Genomic DNA, 23,113 nt, shown 5'->3' with positions numbered 1-23,113 from the left:
TTTACCTCCTGGGAGATGCACGTATACAAAAACATACATTGTACATTAAATGAAAATGATTACTTTTTAGCTTTACAAAAGGTATGATTTCTTCTTTCCTATTTTCTCGCCTTTTAAAATTCAGCTTTACTAAGTTAAAATCTAGGCAGAAGAACAATTTTACTTTCAGTTTTTCTGGTTTGTCAATGCTGTATTCATGCAACTGAGTAGCACTTGTTACTAGAAAATGGAGCTGAGGGCTCACGTCTAGCCTTTATGGGAACATTAGCACTGCCACATGCCCTAAGTGCATTTCCCTCACACAAATCCCATGATTACATCATATACTGACATTCAAGAATATGGTTCCTAAGTGTTTCTCAGAGAATCAGATGCATAATGCAATGCTTTAGCATGCAGAACACTCACCTAAGACACTTCACTAAAGGGAGATCCAGGAGTACTTGAGAGCAGCACAACTATAGTCAGGAAGTGAAATAGGCAACTGAATAATGAAGAAAAGTTACACCTATTAGCCTCTTTTCTCCTATTTATGCATGAGGCAGTTTATACAGAAATATAGGTATTTGGGTTTGTGATGACACAGGGAAAGGGAGAAGAGAGGTCCTGGAGGCCAAATTTAGGCTGTTAGATAAGATATTGAAGTCCAGGACCTGCATGGTAGCATTCTCTGAAGTGAAATCACAGAATCAGAAATGTAGGGCTAAGAAGAGACCTTGAGAAGTCATCAAGTCCAGCCCCCTGCATGTATCAATATATAATGCATGACTGTAGATGAAGCACCAGACAGTCATTTGCTGCTCCAGAAAATTCAAAGTAACTATTTTAATCTTGGTCCATTATTTCTCAAAGCAATTTTAATAGAGAATAAAAAGCACATTGACAGTTGATAATTAAAAAACTGTTTTTTTACATTGATCAACTATTTTATACACAAGGCTGCAAGCATTAGCTATTTAAAAATATTTAAGATGTTAAAACCTGTGATTTATACATAGATTGCTTAAGCAAACTAGCCTGAGATCAAAAGTGTAGTGTAACTAAAGGTACTGCTTCAAAGCCTTTCATTTTATTCTCTCAAAAAAGTGAATTTCATATACTGTTGAAATTTGACCATCTGTATATAGGATTTACACAGGTTTTATTTATATAGGGGTAAGGCACCATTTAAAAATATCCTTTTCTATGTACATATAAGAAACCAGAGAGTAGAGCAGAGTTAAGTCAGAGACTTGAAAATACATCATTGTGCTGGGAGTGGCTGAGCAATATGCATAGTTGGTGCCTGCATTGGCCAGCCCTCTTGGTGATTCTGCAGGAGGCGGTACAGCTGTTTCAGGTGGGCAACAATGTTGTCTTTAATGTCAGGTGTGGAGATCTGAAGCCGCACGCTGCCGCTGTCAAAGGAACGTGTGAAGTCACCAGAAAACATTTCATAAATCATCCGAGCTACCACTGGAATTACCTGTTTAAAAGAAAGCAGTTATTTTAGCCTAATGAGGATGATAACCTAAAAGTGACAGAGTAAGGTTCCAATACACTCAGGTATGCCAAGACACTTCTGTAGTGGTAGACTCTTTATCCATAGAACAGTTTCATTATCACCTGAGCTGCAGAAACATTCCACTTCACTGTAAGTGGATTCCATTTTACTTTGATTTAAAAGCCAAAAGAATCCTCCAGCTTGCAGTTCTGGTTTCTTATCTCATGAAGAAGTTGTACACTGTCACATATGCTGATATGGAGAAAATGTATTAAGGAAATCGGTACTTGATTCATCCACTTGTTTTAACAGATGCTTGTTTGGCAGAGCCATAGCTCCCTTACCTGAACCACTATCAGCTTTCTCTCCCTGGGTTTTCCATCAGGCCATTCTTCTCCAAAACAGAAGTAGATCTCATAAGGTGGCTGTTTTTCTACCTGTCCTTTCTGATGGGCAATCAGCTCTAAGGAAAGAAGCAGTGTGAATGTCAAAGGGGGCGTTATGTTTCTGGTGGTGGTACAGTATCCTGCTCCACCATCTGAATATGAGTGCTTACTACAAAGCATCCTGTTCAGAATCTCCACTTTTATTCCAGCGAAAAACGTTTACCCTTCCAGCATCACTTCTCTCGCATCTCAAGAGCTTTTTTGCTCTCCTGGATAAAAGGTTCTCCAGGAATTACACTAGCCACCAATGCTGCTCAATGAATAAAATAAGCAGTTAGTTGTTTAGCAGAAGACAATATCTGTTCACTTTTCCCTTCTTACCCTAGGCCTTATCCAAAGCTCATTGAAGTCCGTGGAAAGACTCCCATTTACTTCAGGGGGCACTGAAATGAGGAGTAAGACTATCAAGACTGACCCCAGGCTGGCTATTCCAGCCTAAGCTGGAATAGCACTGTTAGCTGAAAGGCCAGTTCTCAGCATTATTGCCTATTTCAAGTTACTTACCACTTAAAAATGTTTCCAGACAGAAGAGTTTGACTTTCTTTTGTCTCTCAATCAAGTTTGGTGCGATGGATGAAGGAGCACATGGTCCAGACCAGTACACCTTGCACTGGCAGAGCCGAATGGCATAGATGGCATGGCCACTGACCTCCAGAATCAGTCCCCTGTCCATAACATCTAGTAGCCGACTTGTGAAGATCTTCTGCTTTTCGTTGGTGATTTGGTCTGTTCCTGGAAATTTTACTTGCTCCAAACTAATAGGTCCAAACAGCTCTTCTTGGTCTGGCATAGGGCCCAGTTCTCCATAGAAGAGTCTACATCCCTGGGGGTTGCTTACAGTCGTCGTCTGCCCAATCTCTTTTCCTCGATACTCAAACTTGATTTCTAGATCTGTCACTAAGAGATAAATTGTTAGAATGACTTTGTTCCAGTTAAGCAAAGACCTTGCCATGCACCAGATAAGACAGGGTAGAAGTTATCTGCAGGAAGAACATTACAATATAAATTAGACCTGATGAAGTATATTTTAAATATGTACAGTTATCTGTGTGCAGAAGTGTAAGAGGTCAAAATGCAGTAACACTAAAGTAAATCAGACTATTTTAGCCACAGTGACAGATGCACTAGAAATCCACAGATACACTTACTAGGAAGAGAGCTAATCCAGAGCTCAGGAGAGCTGAAGAAATCATGCTGCAGAGCAGATGGAGGCATCTCCATATCTAGAGGTTCATTCTTTGGCCACACTGCTTCAGGGCTGCAGTTTTCCACACTGGCTGGCCCCATTGGGGAATCTATACAGAAGAATCAAGTAAGTTTGAGAACAAGTATATTTTAAAAAACTAAAAAACTTTGACAAATTACATTCATCTGCAAAAAATTAGCACGGCTGACCCATTTTTTTTTATTAGCATTTGACAGACATGCCTGGTCTGTTAAAAACTCATGCAGAGATTTCACTCTATTTAATAAAGTTATTAGAAACATATTATAGGTGTTATAATGATACTCACTCTCTAATATGGTAGCACATTGTTAATAGAAAGATCTTATTACTATATTCCTGTATAACGCCTTTAAACAAAAGCTAGCTGTTTTAATGAGTATTTTGTTCTAATATTTACGTAACAAGTTTACAAATCCTTGCTATCTTCCTAAGTAAATAAATAAATAGTTAAAAAAACTAAACATTTATTTGGTCCAGTAATGACTGCATTTTTATTAACATGACTAATTTATCTAGACAGAACTGTGCCGCAGAATTGACAAAGTGCTATCATTAGCTTTCCATAGTGTCAAATATAGAGGGACAGAGGCATGAATAGGAACATCTGCTCTCATTCCCTTGTTCCCAAATTATTCAGTTAAGTGCAGAAGTTGCTCTAAGGCAAAACTAGTGCAGTTGTTTGGTCTTCCACCCTCTAATCAGAGAGCTGGTAACACATGAACAATGATTTTTCTTACACCACTTCTCCCCCAACACTGCTTCAGGTCAGGTGGAAGCATACTGGTAAACATCTTCCTAGACTGGAAGGGAGTTCAGTATCCAGACAATGTCAGACTGCAATGGTCTGAGATGGCCAAAGAGTATCAGTGGATAGGCAACATACAACAACCACACTAACTGAGAAATGGACTAAACAATCTCAACGCAAATAGGTTCAAATAGCTATAAGATGGTAAACTTCAGTCACTCTCTAGGAGTACTATTATGACAGCTAAGTACTAGTATTATTGTATTTACTGGAGCAGTTTCTAACACAAGGAATGTCTTTAGTTTAATTAAGAACTAGCAACCCTTCATAAAAACAGCTCAGGTCAAAGATTTAGAGAATGGGAAAGGGACAGCTTCACTGCATCTTGTCTAACCAGACTGTCTAGAAAATTTTAGACATCAGTTCTGACCCTTCGGAAACCTAATAAAAAAGTGCATTTAAGTTCTGAGACAACATTACAATTAAAATCTGCCAAACCTGAACCTAGCTGCATAAAAATATAACAGCAGCTATTTAAGAAATCACAGACTATCCATTATTACAGGATATTTTGATTTGACATATAGAATAGAGCATCCTTTTGCTTTTTAGCGTGCAGCAGTTTTCTTTTTAAAAAGCTTTATTAGAGGAATCAAGTTGGTATAGATGTAAACTGAAGTAGTGAAAGAACAGATTTGTGAATGTGGGATATAATATTGGTGTGTTAACAGATTTCTTTACGAGGCAAGAAGCGAAGGATAAGTTGGTCTGAGAAGAAAAAACTTTCAGAAGTCTATTTTTAAGCACTCCCTCTCATTTTCTGATAGAGTTACAAGTTTTCTTTAATAATAATACCACCTAGCTCTTATGTAGTGCTTTCGATCCACAGATCTTAGAGTGCTTTACAAAAGAGATCAGGATCATCATCCCTGTTTTACAGATAGAGGTAAAGTCGTTTGCCCATGGTCACCCAGGAACAGAACCCAGTTTTTTCAAGCCCCAGTCCAGTACTTTATGTACTAGGCCATACTGCCCTCTATCATAGTATTGATTAACAAACAGACAACTAAATTAAAATGCTGATTACATACATTGGTTTACAAGTCCATCGCTTCACTGACACATAATATCTTATTCTACTAACCATTGATATTAAGAAATGGAAAGGTATCCTGTATGGGAACATGCTGAGATGGATTCAGTTCCTCTTCCTCCTCCTCATCAAGGTCATTATCTTTCTCATCCCATGGAGCAGAGCCAGTGGAGCCTGTACATAACCAGACAATATGGGGTTAGCAAGCAATACCGAACTTCATTAACAACTGAGAACAAGAGACATAGAACATCAGTAGGGGGCCAACAGATGCACTCGTTGAGCAACAAAGAGATCGATCTCAGTTACAAACTTAAGTCAAAGCTTAGTATGAAGAAACTGGGCAAAATTAATTACTGGTCAAATTCCATAGAAGTGTTCGAATTTTGCCCAATGTGAGTTTAGTTTCTCTTTTCAATTTTAGCCCATTTACCTTGAACGGTTTCAAAGGTCAGCAGCACACAGTGAAGATAGCAGCTATTTGTCAGGCCCTGACCAATTCCCTTTTACTTCCAGATTGTGACATTTTTCACTGGCAAAAAGGGTATCGCTCACAGCATTCGCCTCACACCCCCGCCCCCCCCCAGAAATCTTAGAACAATCCTTCACTGTAGTGCACTTACTGGTAAATACTGTAAATTAGAAACTAGTTTTGTGGAGTATCAGATGTTAACTTGCATGCTTTACCAACATCAGAAGAGTCGGGGCACGTGCAGAAATAAAATAACTGAGGTTTTTGGAAGGGCACCTTCTGTTATCTGTGGCCACTCCTGCCACCCCACCCCCCAGCAGCCCAAGGAGCTCTGACACTGACACACACACACCCCGAGTGACTGGAGGAGCTCACCCTGCCCCTGCCCCTCCCAGCTAGGGTGACCAGATGTCCCAATTTCATCGGGACTGTCCCGATATTTGCTTATTTGTCCCAAATCTCGACCAATGTTAGGTCGGGACACTGGACAAACAAGCAAAGGCTCCGGAGCCCGGAAGAGATCGCGCCCTCCCCCAACCCCTCCTTCCTCCATTGGCTCCCTCCCCAAATCCCCACCTCTTGCCAAGCACGCCATGCCTACGAGACGCAGGGGAGCGTGGGGCCGGGGTAAGTGAGAGTCCGTCCTGGCCCCGAGCAGGTGGGACTCGGGCACGGTACCTGGAGGGAGAGTAGGGGGGTGGCCCGCAGGGCCAGGTGGCGGCTGTTCTCCCCACCTGGGCAGCAGGACTCGGGAGCAGCCGCTGCTGCAGCTCCCACTGCCATGGGGGGAGGAAGTGGCCAAGCATGTGGTGCTCGGCGGCTGCAGCTTTGGCGCCAGGGACCGAACCCCCCGAGCCCAGGCCTGCTGTGGGGACCCAACAGCGCGCACGCTGCACTCAGCTCCTGGCCAGTCACATCTGGGCTGGCTGCCCAGCTGGTGCAATCCCGCAGCGGAGGCATCTGCAGCCCAGCCCCATTTGTTCCCCAACGGGACCCGAGTGGGATGTGGGGGCTGGGGCCTGCTGCCCTCACTCCGGGGTCACCCATTGGATTGCACCAGCTGGGCAGCCAGCCCAGACGCGACTGGCCAGGGGCTGGGCGCAGCATGCGTGCTGCTGGGTCCCTGCAACAGGCCCGGGTGGTTCGTGGGCGCCAGAGCCGCAGCCGCCGAGCATGGCCAGCGGTCGCTTCCTCCCCACACGGCAGTGGGAGCTGCAGCAGCGGCTGCTCCTGAGTCCTGCTGCCCAGGTGGGGAGAACAGTCACTGCCTAGCCCTGCAAGCCACCCCCTACTCTCCCTCTAGGTACCGCGCCCGAGTCCTGCCTGCTCGGGGCCAGGCCGGACTCTCACTCACCCTGGCCCCGCGCTCCCTTGAGTCTCCCAGGCCTCCCTTCAGCACTTGCAGAGGGAGAAGGAATCGGGGGTGAGGGATTTTTCTTTTCTTTTTTTTTTTTTTTTTTTTGCTCTGCCACCATTTCTTTTCCCCTCTGCCCCTGCCCTGCCCCCCCATGTCCCGATATTTGACCTGGGTGATCTGGTCACCCTACTCCCAGCCCCATTGGTTATGGGAGGGTGGGGATACCCCTGCTTGGCCCCCCCGTGCACAACCCTGAGAAGAGTTATAAATAATATGCATTAAAATCATGTTTAAAATAATTTATGTTAACGAGGTAAGATGCAGACTGAGAAGCATAACCACCCCGGACTGTGCAATATTTAATATACTAGGAAATAAAGGCCTACACCTTGAATACTGCGTACAGCTCTGGTCACACCATCTCAATAAAGATATATTAGAACTGGGAAAAATACAGAGACGGGCAACAAAAACAACTAGGGGTATGGAACAACTTTCATATGAGGAGAAATTGAAAAGACTTGGACATTTCATCTTAGAAAAGAGACAACTAAGAGGAGATATGATAGTAGTCTATAAAATCCTGAATGGTGTCCTAAAAGTGAATAAGGAAATGTTATTTACACCTTCACATAACACAAGAACCAGAAGTCACCCAAGGAAATTAATAGGAGGTTTAAAAACTAATATAAGGAAATACTTCTTTATACAACATGCAGTCAGCCTAGGGAACTTGTTGCCAGGGAGGTTGTGAAGGCCAAAAATATAACTGGGTTCAAAAAAGAATTCGTTAAGTTCATGGAGGAGAGGTCTATAAATGGCTATTAGCCAAGATGGTCAGAGACTCAAACATATGCTCTGGGTGTCCCTAAACCTCTGACGGCCAGAAGCTGGGACTGGATAATAGAGGATGGATTACTCAATTATTGCCCTGTTCTGTCTATTCACTCTGAAGTATCTGGCAGCAGCCACTGTCATAAGACAGTATACTGGGCTAAATGGACCAGTGGTCTGACCCAATATGGCCATTCTTATGTTCCTATGTAAAGAGCTAAGCTCACTCCAGTATAACTCCATCAATTTCAGCAAAGGGGGATGAATGTGGGTCTAAATCCTTTAGTTTAATTAGTCATCATGGACCCCCTTCCCCCCCCAACCTGTCAGCAATGCTTGCAACTTTGTTTGCAGAGGTAGCTGAAGAGTTAATATATCAGGGGAACAAGGCCCTTGTATTGGACTGATGCCTGCTTAGTAACTTGCACTGTGTCACCCTTTTCCTCACCTGGGTTAATGATTGATCCTTGGGACTGCGGGATATCACACACTTCATAAATTTTAACGGGATTCATGGGCACTTCTTTCGTGCCATCATACATCAGGTTGAACTCTCGGCTTTTGTTAAGAGCACATCGGAGCTGTGCTTTCCACTTTGCAGGGTCTGGATCGTCAACTCCTTCTTGGTACTTCCCTGTTTCCACAGCCCATGCCTGGGGGCAAAGTACACAGTGTTCATCTGAGTCCTGTTGTTATGCCGATTTTTAATTGTGTCAGGTTTCCAAATAAATACATTATAAAAAATTGTCGTCGTTTACAAGAAATCTTCTAAGCTACAATACTTCTTAGAGCAGCTAACAATTAAAGTACCTTTGTTTCCCTGCACATTATCTTTCTCTCCTAACATAAAAAAGGCTCAAATTTTTATGAGTGACTAGTGATTTTGGGTGTCCAACTTGAGATACCTTAATGAAGCCTGATTTACACAATGTTGAACATCAGCACTTTCTCAAAAATCAGGTCCCTTCTAGATCTCTCAGGTTGGACACCCAAAAATCACTACTCACTCTTGAAAATTTGGGCCATAGTTTGTTGGGTTAGAACAAGCTGGTTTAAATAGGGGGAAAATGCACTAGCCAAGATACTAGTTTTCTTTTAAACAACCCTAAACTCTGCCTTAGTAACTTATCTGCAGCACGTGGCTGGATGCTACCGTTACACAGGCAGAATTTGTGTAACAGTAGCATCCAGCCACACATTGCAGACAAATCCTGTGATTCCACATGAGACTGCCTTGGGAGACATTATAACGGGACAATAGTGGATATCAGAAAAGGGAGGCGCACTTGAATTTGTTCACTGCAAATTTATTCCATATTCTGATTTCAGATCAAATTATGCACAGAGGAAATATTAATCTAAATGAAAGTTTGCCACTAAATATTCGGAACAAGCCAGCCACTTTCCAGGAAAGGTAGATATTAGAGGAAACAAATCTGTTAAAAGTCAGCAGTAACTAGGAAGTCTTCTACAATAATGGAATTAGGCTGGTAGTTTGAAAGAAACACGAATGAGTACAGTGATACCGTTAACAATTCTCTCCCCCAACTAAATGCCAAATTTTGCACTCAGATGCATGCAACATTCCTTCTGAAGTCAAAGGAACTGGAGGCATTTAGAGGGCAAATCTTGGCTACAAATTGTTACTAGAAAGATCATCCAATAATTATTCCAAACAACTCTCAACACTTCATCTCCAGCCTAGAGTTGTTGCCTATGTGTTGGAATTCACAGGATTATAGGTAGCAAAGAGGTGTGTTCAGTTTGTGTAGGAAGTTAAATACAAAGACTCGTGGTGTCGTTTGCAAGTTTCTGGTCTGACTTATAAACATTAGGTAGCAAGAGACTAAAGCATTACAAAGCATTTGTTTTTAACAGTTCATGCGGAAAAAAAATAAAACAAAACAAGATTCAAACTGCTTAAAAGTAGCTGGAAAAGCAGTGTAACAAAATTAGGATTTTTTTTTGCCCTTGCTCCCCCACCTTAAAGATGGTGTTCTCCTCTTCATGTTGAGGACTGTGTCGAGTTGCATGCTTCCAGGGGATCTGAAATCGCTTTGCTTCCCGATTAAGCCATACGAGGCCTGGATACATGCCACTATCTACCTGGGCTACTAGCCAGGGTTTCAAACGAACTCTGCGTGGATGTAACGCCATTATCTATAGAAAGACAAAAACCAATCAGTAGGAAAAGCATCAAGAATTAACTGAGTCTCTTATTCACTAATAAAATTAACTGTTTCTTGAAGCTGAGCAACAGAAACTGAATTAGGAATATCATATGTGATGGTTAATTGCCAGTCTTCTATATTTATTTGAAAGCATGTTTTAAATACGTAATAGCTATTAGAATATAATCTGGTTTAAAATCTACTAAAAACAGTTACTAATCTGTCACTAAAAAAAGGCCTTAATGTTTTCAAACAGTTTAAAACAGTCTGGGTTAAATCATTGTAAAAGCAGAAGCCTTCTACATTAGAAGTTGGTGTATAATTTGTGTTAATAATTGAGCAAAGTGAAGGATAAAACCCAATCAGAATGTTGTTTTAGATGCTGCAAAGCTTATTATGCAAGAGATAAAGCTAAAAACAAACAGTGGAAGATAAGATATTAGAGTTTAAAAAAAACTTGAACTACTTGATCAGATTATCCACAATCGCAATATTCTTTTCCCTCCTCAACTGAAATAAAAAACATGCCCCCACTCAGCCCAAAAATTCAGCAATTGCAGGGTAGTCTCAAATGAGTCTGTTTTGTAGCGGAGGATACCAAATACAGATTTAATTTGAAAGTAGTTGCACATCTACATGGTGTATTCCAAACAGCCATGAAAGTCATCTGTAGTTCAAATCTTGCAGCTATTGGCGAAGGACATTCATATCTCTCATTATTCAATATGCCAAACTACACTAACTAGTACATTTTTAGTTTGGTTACAAGAGAGCTTTGAAAGGAAATGAACAACAAAGATTTACTTTTTCCCAAGTTCAGGTTTTGTGAACAAAAAGTTTTATTAAACTTGTTAACAGAAATACCTTCTCTTTTTAAAAATCAACTGAAAGTTTGTTGAGATTTAAATAAATACTCATCTACTGTGTTTGCAACTCAAACATTGCAGTATTTTACCAGTGTATGAGAACCAGATGTCAAATGAAAAGTAAAACAAACAATCTAACATGTACTCCCAGTTTGAAATGAATCAAGTAAACAACTAGACAAGGTGAAAACTAGTTAAAAAAATCACATGAAAATTGCATGTAATCAAGACTTATAGTCTATAAAAAATTCAAGGTATTTAGAATATAGAGAGCATTCTTCAGATAATTTTACAGTATATTAAATTTCAGGCTCAAATTACTTGAAAAGAGGCTTAAATTACATGTACATGTTTAAAGTTTGCATTTTTGAGTGGCGCAAAACTCTTCTTTATAACTATTTTTATCTGGCCTGATTTTTAGCATACAAAACCTTGGTTCAAAAGGACTTATGTATTGGGTGTATAAATCTTACAACACAAATATTTTTCCTAATCAAGAATAGTTGTTGAAGACACATGAATCTCTCACTATCTACTGAGGATTATTAATGTAAAAGTCACAAAATATGATTTCAGAATAGGTGCAAAAAGCTTTAAAGAAGCTACCGTAAGACTAAATACATCAATGTATTTGTAGAAATACCTGCAGGTCCAATTCCAAGGCACGTGATACAAGTGATCAGAGAGAGTTAATCTGTAACCAGAATAGAGTTTGTTTTATTTATCAAGTGGGAAAAATACTTAGATCCTGTTGCAAAATGCTGTTTTAATTTAGATTTAAGAAATAGGTTAAAAGATGCCTATTCAAGACTTCAGATGCCCTAACACAGCATTGTTAATAAAATAATATCCCAACAGCATAAAAGAATGTCAACAAGAAGTCAGCTATCCACCTACAAAAGCTCCTTTCTGTTCCTTTATAGCTCTGGAAAGCATATCTTGAGCTGTCTCCAAAAATTGTAACAAACATACATTTTGTTGCATCCCTATAAGGTCATCAAGTTCTGTCTACTTTGGACTAACGGTTTGTCAAATTGGTGTGCAGCCAGCCATGGTGTAAAACTACAGCACACCAGACTGCCTTGCACTAACATACCATGTGGCACACTCCAAGACTTTCACTGAATTGTAGCAGTGACCACATGAGACATAAGCACACAGCAGGTGGGTGCAGTGTAGACTCATACTCCGGCTTACCACACACTATTAAAATGGATGCAGAATACACTGGTGAAAAGGACAAAAAGGAATCTCCTAGTGAATTTTCAGCATAACAAAAAAAATATTGTGTAAAGTTAAACATGTGTGTTCGCTCCTAACTCTAGTCCCATCCATACAAAACCCCTTAACTCAAGTGTGGTAGTGCCTGTAACTTGAGTTATGACTAGCCCATTAGGAGGTACAGGTTGGTTACTGCTGAGTTAGTACAACTCTGCTGCTAATCCAATCACTCCATATAGCTCAAGTGTTCTTCTGCTCTCACTAACTCAAGTTAACTCTGCAGTGAAGATGCAGACCTAGAGCCATATCAAGTACAGTTAATTTCAAGATTTATACACCCAATACATAAGTTTTCACACTCGAGTGATGTAGCTTGGCCCATCTTACTGTTAAGGGTAGAAAAGGCTGCTACCCTAGGGTTGCCAGTTGTGCCTGGATGTATTCCTGGAGGTTTCATCACATGATATACTCTTGAATTATGATTAATCTTTAATTCCTGGGGACTCCAGAACAATCCTGGAGGGTTGGCTACCCTGTGCCATCCTGATATCCAATCCAGGAAGCCTGTTGTATCGATGTTGTCCTACCTACATACCTCAGTTCTCACTATATTCCCCAGCTGCAAGGTTTGTGTTGCAAACAGTGAACTGAAAACTACCTTTAAACAGAAATGAAACTGACTTGCTTTTCATTGCCTAAGCCAGGGGTAGGCAACCTATGCACTCCTGCCGAAAGTGGCATGCAAGCTGATTTTCAGTGGCACTCACACTGCCTAGGTCCTGGCCACTAGTCTGCAGAGGGGAGGGGGCTCTGCATTTTAATTTACTTTTAAATTAAGCTTCTTAAACATTTTGAAAATCTTATTTACTTTACATACAACAATAGTTTAGTTATACATTATAGATTTATAGAAAGAGACCTTCTAAAAACGTTAAAATGTATTACTGGCACACAAAACCTTAAATTAGATTGAATAAATGAAGACTCTGCACAGCACTTCTGAAAGGTTGCCAACCCTTGGCCTAAGCCAAGAGATATCACAATTACACAGACAGCAAATCATGGAAAGTAAATTGGATTAGCTGAGGTACAGTCATTCCTACCCCAGGGTCTCTTGCTCTCCTTCATAGCTTTTCCAAACATATTAGCGGAAGAAACTTCCCAACAAGGGACAGCAAAGCACAGTAAGGTACATCATTGGAGCGCTGTACTTTTTCTCTGAACCACTGAGTGGATGGACATCACTACTCAGATCTTGACTATACTAGGGAAACTTGGCAGAGGTTTCCTACCATTGCCAACACTGGTGCAGCTCCATTACTGTTAGCCAAATTGTGAAGCCTAGTGTAGACAGGCTGCAGGCTGCCACTAGTTTAATAAACACCAAATGGATAAATATGGTTAGGATAACAGTGCTTAAAATGCCAGTGGCCAAACATCAATGGAACAACATTTTCCTAGTGTAGGTCAGTTTTCAGAGACAAGACACTAGATTAGAGGTGGCCATTGTCCTCTCTCTGTGGGAATCCCCACATAGCTAAGGCCTTGTCTACTTCAGGAAACTGACCAGCTTATAACGACGCTGATCAATTTCTACATGTAGACTAGTCTCAAGGCTTTCCATGGCCCACCCATAGACTAAGGAAAGAGTGGTCAACTACACGTGGCAGTAAGTGACCTAAGGCTTTTTATAGGCTAAGAAAAATTGTGCTTTTAACACCAGCATAGATACAGATTAATTTTACCATAAAAATAACACAGCCAGGCTGGTCAATTACCAGCCATGTAGTAACCCTGCTGCCAAGACTATCATTCAACCTGCTAGAATCAGTCTAGACATGTTAAACTGCCTGCACTGGTGCTTACAGGGGGTCTGAACTGGGTTAATCCAGCTCAGTTGAAAAGACATACCTTCTTTTCCTAGTCTGGACAAGGCCTAGCTCAGCTTAAACCATTTTCCCTCAGGGCTTCCCCTGAGGCATAGGGGTCATCCCCAGGGCAGACGGTGGTGGGTGTAAGCCATAGCGTGGGGGCTGGCTGGGATGGAGTCATGGGGTAGCGGGAAGGGGCCAGCTGAGGAGCAGGAGACTGAGGGGTTGGAAGGGCTGTGGGCAGGTGGGAAGGGGCAGGTGGGGGGGCATGGGGCTGAGGAGTGGGAAGGGGCAGGAGACTGAGGCATACAAAAGGGTTGTGGGAAGGGACAGGCTGGGGGACAGGAGGGGGCTGTAGGGAGGGGGGATAGGAAGGGGCAGAGGATGGGTGGAAAGGGGCAGGTTGGGGGGCAGGAGGTGGAAAGGGACAGGCTGAGGGGCATGGGAAGGGGCAGAGGATGGGTGGAAAGGGGCAGGTTGGGGGGCAGGAGGCGGAGAGGTGGGAAGGGGCGGGCTGAGGGGCATGGGAAGGGGCAGAGGATGGGTGGGAAGGGGCAGGTTGGGGGGCAGGAGGCGGAGAGGTGGGAAGGGGCGGGCTGAGGGACAGGAAGGAGCCGTGGGACAGGAGGCTGAGGGATAGGAAGGAGCAGGCTGAGAGGCGTGGGGCTGAGGAGTGGGAAGGGACAGGCTGGGGGGCATGGGAAGGGGCAGAGGATGGGTGGAAAGGGGCAGGTTGGGGGGCAGGAGGTGGAAAGGGACAGGCTGAGGGGCATGGGAAGGGGCAGAGGATGGGTGGGAAGGGGCAGGTTGGGGGGCAGGAGGCGGAGAGGTGGGAAGGGACAGGCTGAGGGGCATGGGTGGGAAGGGGCAGGTTGGGGGGCAGGAGGCGGAGAGGTGGGAAGGGACAGGCTGAGGGGCATGGGAAGGGGCAGAGGATGGGTGGGAAGGGGCAGGTTGGGGGGCAGGAGGCGGAGAGGTGGGAAGGGGCGGGCTGAGGGGCGTGGGAAGGGGCAGAGGATGGGTGGGAAGGGGCAGGTTGGGGGGCAGGAGGCGGAGAGGTGGGAAGGGGCGGGCTGAAGGACAGGAAGGGGCCGTGGGACAGGAGGCTGAGGGATAGGAAGGAGCAGGCTGAGGGGCGTGGGGCTGAGGAGTGGGAAGGGACAGGCTGGGGGGCATGGGAAGGGGCAGGAGGTGGAGGGGTGGGAAGGGGTCGTGGGGGGTGGGGACAGGAAGGGGCCGTGGACGGGTGGAAAGGGGCAGGCTGGGGGTCAGGGGAGTGGGGGGCGCCGGGGAGAGGGGGAGGGGGGCAGGGCGGGCAGGGGCTGGAGGGAGCAGGGCGTGCGGGGGGGGGGCAGGAGGGAGGAAGGGGGCGGGGAGTGCGGGGGGAGGCTGGGGGGAGTGCGGGGGGGCAGGGGCTGGGGGAGGAAGGGGGCGGGGAGTGCGGGGGCAGGGGCTGGGGGGAGGGGAGTGCGGCCGGACTCTCGCTCACTCACCGCGCAGCCGGCTCCGGCGCTGCCCCAGCTCCTGGCTCGGCTCCGCCCTTCCTCCCTTACCTCACCTGGCCAGGTGCAGCCGGGCGCAGCCGCAGCCCGCCCCGCCCCCGGGAGCCGCGCTGGGGAGGGGCCCGGCCACGCTCGGGATGGGGCGGAGCCGGGGAGTTAGGGAGCAGTGAGAGCGGGGGGGGGGGTGGAGGTGTTGGGGGCACTGGGGGGATTTTGAGAGCTGTTGAAGTGGGGGGGTTGCTAAGGGGCAGTGGGGGCATTTAGGGGGCCAGCTCCTGTATCCATGCCCCATGGATACACAGTTTCACAGGGTGTTGGGGGGCAGTGCAGAGGGGCAGCACACCCACCACACGGCACCTCTCGCTGGACTGGATCCAGAGTGGCAGGATCTCTGGAGCTATATTCAAGTGTGTTTTATCCCAGGGAGAAGAATCTGGGCCTTGGATTCTACTCCTGGCTCAGACTTGCTGGAAGATTGGGCAAGTCACGCTCCCTCTGTACACTTCAGTTTCCCTGCTTCTGAGATGGGGGAACTTACTTTTGTAAAGTGATAATAAAAACAGCCTGCTTGTAGCCCATCTGCAGAGTCATACCTGTTCCATTGGAAGTAAGTGCTTGTCTGCCCAGGAAAATTATAGTGGTATAATTATTCTGCTGTAGCTATGCCAATATAGTGCCCTGTCTGGACACTCTGTTATGGAATAAAAGTGGCTTTATTCCAGTATAATTACTTTGCTTTCAGTCAGCTTATATGTGTAAACAAGCCCTAATTAAGCTGCCACTGTTCCTGTGAGCCCTGTGGGAACCAGCATTGCTACAAGGAGAGAAAGCTAGACTATAGCCTGGCTCCTGCATCATCCACAAAATTGTTAGCCAAATTACAATTTCAGAGCCAAATTCTGCCTAAGCAACACCTGGGAAAACACAACAGGGTTTCACGAGCAGCAAAAAGCCTGAATACACTAGGCTTTCTCTCTAAAATTTCAGAGTGAGAAAAGGTGCTGGTGGCAGCTAGTGTTTTAACGGTTGCGCTAAAGGCCTGATCTGGGCAAGGTTGGAGGACAGAGTCCTTAAAATGCTGGGAGACTGCACCAACTCAGCTTCTGCTGGTGAAGCTGAATGTGGAAATATAGGAAGAAGGGGACAAACATCAGGGCCCAAATGGGGCTCTGAGTGATCGCTACTTCCCACCACCCAACACAAATGTAATGAGGTTAAGTGGTGTCCATATAAAGAAATTAAAACTACTGATTATTCCTCAAGCTAGGCCTTTAATGACTTATGGCTATAAATGCAACACAGACAGAATAGGAAAAGAAAAATTAAAGACCAGCATTGAATAAGGATTAATATAAATGGCAAATTATATTGCAAACAAGCACAAGTACAGGTAATGTTATGCATTAGCTATTTATTACTATAAAAGCATGTTCTTAACATTGTCAGTTTTTACTGATGACAGGCATGAGTACATGCAAAGCTATTATTACTTATTAACTATTAACCTTACAAGTTTTATTCCTACCCTTAATAATTATAAGTACAAAGATACTATAAATTGATTAATAACTTTCTACTATTTCTAAACTTTTACTATTTTTAATACTGCAGCACTAATATAATCTGAGATTAAATTATCCCAACGCTATCATTCTTTAATACTACAGCGTCAGTACAACTTGAGATCAAAACAGCTTGAGCAACCCAGACTTCTGTACTCCGTTACCTTATTTTGCATGCAACCAGACTTTTTCTTTTAAAATCTTACCCTGCCAAGAATATATTACCTTCTAGTCAACCGCTCTTTGCACTGGCCAGGTGCAGATAGTTGGTGCAGTTCAGGTTTCCTCGGTTCAGGGGGTGTGGGTCAGACCAATCAAAGAGAATAACTTCTTAGACCAAGACGCGCACACACACACACCTGAGGTTCTACACATTTAATCTCATCTGCCCGCTGTGTTTTGAAACAGGTCAACCAATCAGGTTAGGCCAAATTTAGTTTTGTCGCTTGGCTGTATAATTCATGTTTACTTATTTTCTTGTAGCCAATTATTGTTTTAGTTTTATAAATTATGATCAAGGAGATAGCTTATTTCTATATAGCCCACTGTTTCGACTGTGGTTTTTCTTAGTTCTCTAGGTAACTTGCCTCTAAATGGGCTATTGGCTTGATTGTGGGTAAGGTTATCTTGATGACCTATGCCTAAAGGCCTAGCCCATCAAACCCACATAGGAATCAGTTTTTTGGCTGCAGCGTCTCTTAACCATAAGTTGCAGCTTAATTTTGCAAAGCTTGTTTTTTTGTTTTGTTTTGTTTCTAAAGATTCTTTTGCAAAGCTCACTCTATAAAGCTTTCAGAAGTTTTAGGCCTAACACTGACAATACTGTTGTTCATCTTAAGCTTGACGACACTCTTGCTCAAATTAATCACACTGAACAACTGATAGCACCAGTGGGAGATTATAGGAAAATAGTCTGGAGTAGATGCAGCCATTAAAGGCATAACAGAAAACAATGGAACTGCACAAATGTAACCAACAGGGGAGAACTGGGTTTTGCAGAATACTTATTACTAATGATGGTGAACAAGCAGACAAGTTTGACCCACATCCTACAATGAGATTGCAGGGCTAGCAGTTAGGAGGGAAGCACGTCCCCTCATTAATAAACAGTACGTATATGATTATTTGATATATTACAAGTGTGGCCAGAGGCTCTAGTCAGGGTTGGAGTCCCATTGGGTCAGGCACAAGATAGACACACATGAAGATATGGTTTCTATCCTGAACTGCAAATTATTGAGAAATAGAGAGAAAGAGCCCCAATCCTGCCATTTATACAGTCTCTTTTCAAAGTAGACCTGCACTTTAAGATCCTTGTTAAAAAAAAAACCTTTAAAGGACAAAATATTATTATAGCAAATGAGGTGCAGGCAGTCATGTTCTTGGTATGTTTCAATATATTCTTCTGTTGCACTCTCTCTTGTAGAAATTTGAACCTTTGTTCTTTTTCTCAATTTGGCATAGACAGATCTGTCCTAACAGATCCCTAGCATCAACCACTGAGAAACTTTAAGATGAAGCATGATTAACAGATGAAAGCACAGACAGATGGCATTCTCAGAAATCCGTAGAACTACTCCCTCCCCGCTTCATAACAAAGCTCCATCGCTGCTCATAAACATACCTTTTGTTGTGATTCCACTACTGTGCATTACTTCTCCCTGGCACATTTTCTGGCTTCAGTCAGCAAATGATGTCTCTTAGCAATCCCTTACTGATTTTACCTTCTTTTTTCATAGTTGGGGAGCAGTGAGTCAAGGGTGAATCTTGGTTTCGAGAGAGCAGGTTGAACATTACAGTTCAGTTTCAATGAATCAGCAAAACAGCAGGAAATTCCCTTCTCCTTACTGCTCACGCAGCTACCCAGCACCTAATGCTGTTCCTAATTTTGGAAAGCCTGGACTTTGCCTAAGGTTTAACCTTGTGCCAAGGTTTTACGTTTATTTGAAGTTTCAGAACTTTTCAACAAACATTCAAAACATAATTTGCATCTCTCGAGTCTTTTGTTGTGTGCTTTACAATTTTTTTCATACAGAAATCACAACCTTCACTACTGAAATGCAACCCCCTCTGGGGTGAAAAATGGTAGATGTTTAGCAGTACATGGTACCATTACCTCCTCAGTAGTATCAATCTGCATTACTGGATTTGGTAATTTGTTCACTGTGCAAAACTGTGTTTATTTAACAGACTGGTGCAATATTGAGGACCCAGTTTTGGGTGGGGCCTTTTGGGTACTACTGTAATAAATTATAAGTGATAATAATATCTGCTATACTGTCATTTTTTTCCCACATATAAAAAGCATGTGGCAACCCAGATCCCCTGGTGATGGGCTCAGAAGAGGTGAACGTCTAGATAGATCAATAGATAGCTATTGGCATAGATCTTCCCACTGCCAGCTGTTTTGATCCATTCTTTGCCTTTTGAATGTGTCTGGGCCCTTCTATTGCTGCTCCAGCCTGGCATGAAATATCTGCTGGCTCCTCTGAACCTTGGTGCAAAATCACAGATAGCTGCTTGTGAACTGGCTCTGGCTATTGCCTGATTTTATAGCTAATTTTCCAAAGAATGAGAATTTTACAAGACATAGGGTAGCTTGTGCAGGCAGCTGGAAAGAGGTAGCAAATGAGCCTACAGAAGAAAGAGAAATAATGAGCCTGATTCTTAGTTTCTCCATTCCTGCACTTTGGGCAGCAGTGGGGCAGAGGGGGCATAGATCTCTTTAAGTCACCTTTGTATTTCCTGTGTTCTGGGGCCATGATAGAGCCTGCCTGGCCCTTGGTGTAAATTAGAGATGTTTCAAGTCTTCTCCAACTTACAGTCTGCTTCCATGGCTCCCAGTGGGCCCAGTGAAGCAGAAAATAGCCATGACAGTGTGCTGTGACCACACACCCAGATCTGTACACTATGCCAGCACCTGGGAACAGAGCTGCTGTACAGCTCTTACCTCGGCTTATGCTCACCTTAAGGCCTGCTTAGACTGACAGAAAAGTTAAAAGGGATCTTACTGTAAATGAGAATGAGACCCAGTTTGTTTAAGAATCATGGAACAACAGAGCAAATGAGTTACGCTTTGTCCATCCTTGCATACTTATAAAGATTGGCATGACTCTGCCTGGGGCAGAAGACACCTGGTGACATCCTCTCTCCTCTTTGTGCCATTTTTATGCTCAGCAAAGACAAACATGATTGCTAATGCAGATGCCAAACAACTCAATCTTCCCACACCTCTGCAGTCATTTCCTGATTTCCCTCCAGGCTTCATCAAAGCTGGCATGTGGGAACATGCTCTGTTAATGGACTGAAGGATAAAAAGCAGTCTAGTTTGCCTAATTCTAACTTTTCATGCTCCTGGCTGGGAAACACAGCAGCTTCTGAGTTGTTGTCACTGGTGATAACTTAGGGATGGCTCATCTGGCAGAACCCTCATCTGGATCTCACCGGTTCTTTTGCAGCTTAGTCATCTAACAAACTGCTCACTATACCATTGCACATCTCCAGTCTATGTGTCATTTTATCCAGCACTGGTCATCCCCTGAGGGCCATCTATTCCTTATCACATGGAGCCCTAGTCATTCCCTGAGTATCAGCTATTTACTATAGTTCAGAGTTCTTCAGAGATCTCTTCTTTTGTTTTTAAAACTAATAATCTCTGCTTACATTTACACCAATTTGCACAGCTGAAGTAGTGCAGGAAGAAATCCTCCAGACTGAAATAATTAAAAGCTATCCCATACAATAATATACTGGCAGAATGGAGATAACTTTTGCCTGTGCAAAAATCTGCAGTGTAAAAAATCTGAATAGTTTGGAATTCATGTAGTATGCACAGGAGTTTTCATACCAGCAGCTAGGGGTTTAAAATTACTTGGGAGGAGCAAAAATAAATAGAGAGAAGCCATTATGTTTGGTGGGAAAATATCACAAAATTACCACAAGGCAAAACCAAGTTACACAATGAGGTAACATAATGTCCCAGGCATGTAGAACCTTGTTTTGTGCACACGGTAGTCACATTCCAAAATGCAGCTGTTTTTCAAATATAACAGCAGAAAATGATGAAATGCTCTACACCGCTGGCATTCAATCTTCCATACCAAGATCCCAAGTTACAACAGCATTTATCTATCTACCGGCCGAATAATTTCTCACCCAATAATTTCTGCATCAAGCTCACAACTTCTGTTTGAGCTATAGCATACCTTTTTAAAAGATGTCTAGTTTGTTTTCATATCTCCAAATGATGGAGAACCCATCACATCCCTAAGTAAGTTGTTCCAATGGTTAATTACCCTGACTGTTAAAAATGTATACCTTGTTTCTAGTCTAGGTTTGACTAGCTTCACGTTCCAGCCATTGGAATTTCTGATGTTGCATGTTTGTTTGCATTTTATATAAATATGATTTGAAAGAGGAGAGTAAAGGCAGAGTAAACATATAACATGTATCATTAATCACGTATCAACATGTATAATTTATCCCTCGGTTATTGGTATATAGTGCCAGATTTAGCAACTGGCTAAATATAGTTTCATCTTTTCAGTGAAAGTAATTAATGCAGGCTTATCCAATACCTGATGAGGGTGTACCTGATGGCTTCCCCTACTTCCTTGCTATCATTCCTCTTCAACTGGCCTCTTGCTGTATTGAAATGATGCTGCAAAGACTTCCTAGTTTGGAATAATATTTGCAGGTCTGTCACATATAATTGATAAATCTTTTCTGACTGTTGCCAAATCTTCTAATTGAAAAACTGACTCGGAACAGGCATGTCTCTTAAAAAAACCCACATTTTCAGTAAAAAAAAAATTGTTTTCCAGTAAAAAGTTTCAAGTTTTGGTTGCAGTTTAGGTAAAACTGAATGGTTCTGGTTTTCAAAAATTACTTTTTTTTACTGAAAACCAAAAATATTTATCAAAAACTGCTATTGAAATTAAAAATATTTAAGTTTTTTCATGAAAAACTGAAAAATAATCACAGGAAATTTTGAAGAAAAAAAAACCTGAAACATTTTAAAAAATTCACATGAGAAATAATTGGCATTGTTGACAGTCTCTGATTAGGACAGCAACACAAAGTATGTCGATTCCTTTCTAAGGAAAGACTGCAGACCTTTCCAGTAAAAATTAGCTTTACTCAGGGAGTATTATTAGCCCCATTTTCCAGAAACAGTACTACATTAAAGCACACTAGGGGACTTTTAGTTCACCCTAGGAGGGTCTACACAGACAAATTAGCATGCCACAAGTTGGTACACTTTAGAAATCATACCGTCATAGTGTGCATTGTTGCTCAGCGTAGACAATCCCTCAGCTTCCCATTCTGTAAAATGGGGTAATAATGCCTAACTTTTTAGGAGCTGTGATCTTGCAAACCCTTGTGCATGTGCTTACACTATTAATGGTACTAAATTTAAGCACATGCATAAGTATTTACAGTATCACAGCTTAATTTCACTGGGCCAAATCCATCCCTGTTGAGGCAGGGTGGTGCCAATTGGATCTCTCTGTACCATCTTGGTACATTGCACTTCAGTGAAATTCACTTGGCACTTTGCTAGGGGAATGCAGCTTTAATCTCACTGGTGACTCCACTGGACCCCATTTGCCTGCTCTGACCATGCCCTCCGCCCTTGTACAGACTCTGATGTGAATCAACATGGTGCTTATAGAGCCTTGATTGGAAATACTGTAGAAATGCAAAGTATGGATGTGCTTCTGCAAGCCCTCACCTAGGTGTTTAGTCCCATTGACTTCCCTGGGGCTCCTTGCATGAGTAAAAGGTCAGCATGAGTGAGTAAGGAGTTGCAGGACCAGGAGCTATTCTTCTAAACAGCAGCCTGATTTCTTTGTGGTAGCGTGTGCCTAGCTGAGCTGTTGAACCAAGTTCTTCCACATTATAAATTCCAACCTACTGCTAAAAAAGTGACTTTAATCTTCATGCCCCTTGCTACTGTAAGTGTGGAGTCTATTGTTTCCTATTAACGCTGCTCCAATCCTCTTAGGGGTAGAATCCTATCTGTGAGTCAGGAGGGCTCAGGCACATTTATAGCAATAGGTCATTTGTTTCCAGCTACATGGTAAGACCCATTGAACTCCAACACCTGGTGCAGCAATGGATAATGTTCTGGTATTGTCATAAAAACTTGACAATAAAATAAAAAATAATATCAGGCACATGGAGAAATGAGGGCCCAATCTTTGGGAGTGACGTATTAAATTGTAAGATGTCTGGTACAGGGGCTGTGTTGTCTGTA

General features: G+C 43.0%; 1 protein-coding gene across 1 annotated transcript; it reads right to left on the bottom strand.

Annotated features, from left to right (window-relative positions):
* Nucleotides 1–880: 880 nt before the first annotated feature.
* On the bottom strand, nt 881–15,329 carry IRF6 (interferon regulatory factor 6). Its single transcript, XM_050957090.1, has 9 exons — nt 15,284–15,329; nt 11,342–11,392; nt 9,645–9,821; nt 8,110–8,314; nt 5,050–5,172; nt 3,078–3,224; nt 2,434–2,826; nt 1,828–1,946; nt 881–1,465 (listed from the first exon to the last, which is right to left on the bottom strand). The coding sequence occupies exons 3-9, from the start codon at nt 9,816–9,818 to the stop codon at nt 1,244–1,246; spliced, it is 1,383 nt and encodes a 460-aa protein (XP_050813047.1). The 5' UTR covers nt 9,819–9,821; nt 11,342–11,392; nt 15,284–15,329; the 3' UTR covers nt 881–1,243.
* Between the last annotated feature and the right edge of the window lie 7,784 nt (nt 15,330–23,113).

The sequence above is a fragment of the Gopherus flavomarginatus genome, chromosome 5 (genome assembly GCF_025201925.1).
Source record: "Gopherus flavomarginatus isolate rGopFla2 chromosome 5, rGopFla2.mat.asm, whole genome shotgun sequence".
In the NCBI taxonomy this organism is placed as follows: Eukaryota; Metazoa; Chordata; order Testudines; family Testudinidae; genus Gopherus; species Gopherus flavomarginatus.
The sequence above is the reverse complement of the archived record's forward strand: the minus strand, read 5'-3'. Positions and strand labels throughout refer to the sequence as shown.

Bases quoted from the DNA above. Each gene is read 5' to 3' on its own strand.
- IRF6 (XM_050957090.1), bottom strand. From the start codon at position 9,818: ATGGCGTTACATCCACGCAGAGTTCGTTTGAAACCCTGGCTAGTAGCC. The intron at 8,315-9,644 runs GTGGGGGAGCAA...CTTTGCCCCCAG, and splicing joins AGGAGAACACCATCTTTAAG to GCATGGGCTGTGGAAACAGG. The intron at 5,173-8,109 runs GTGAGGAAAAGG...GGTTATGTACAG, and splicing joins AGGATCAATCATTAACCCAG to GCTCCACTGGCTCTGCTCCA.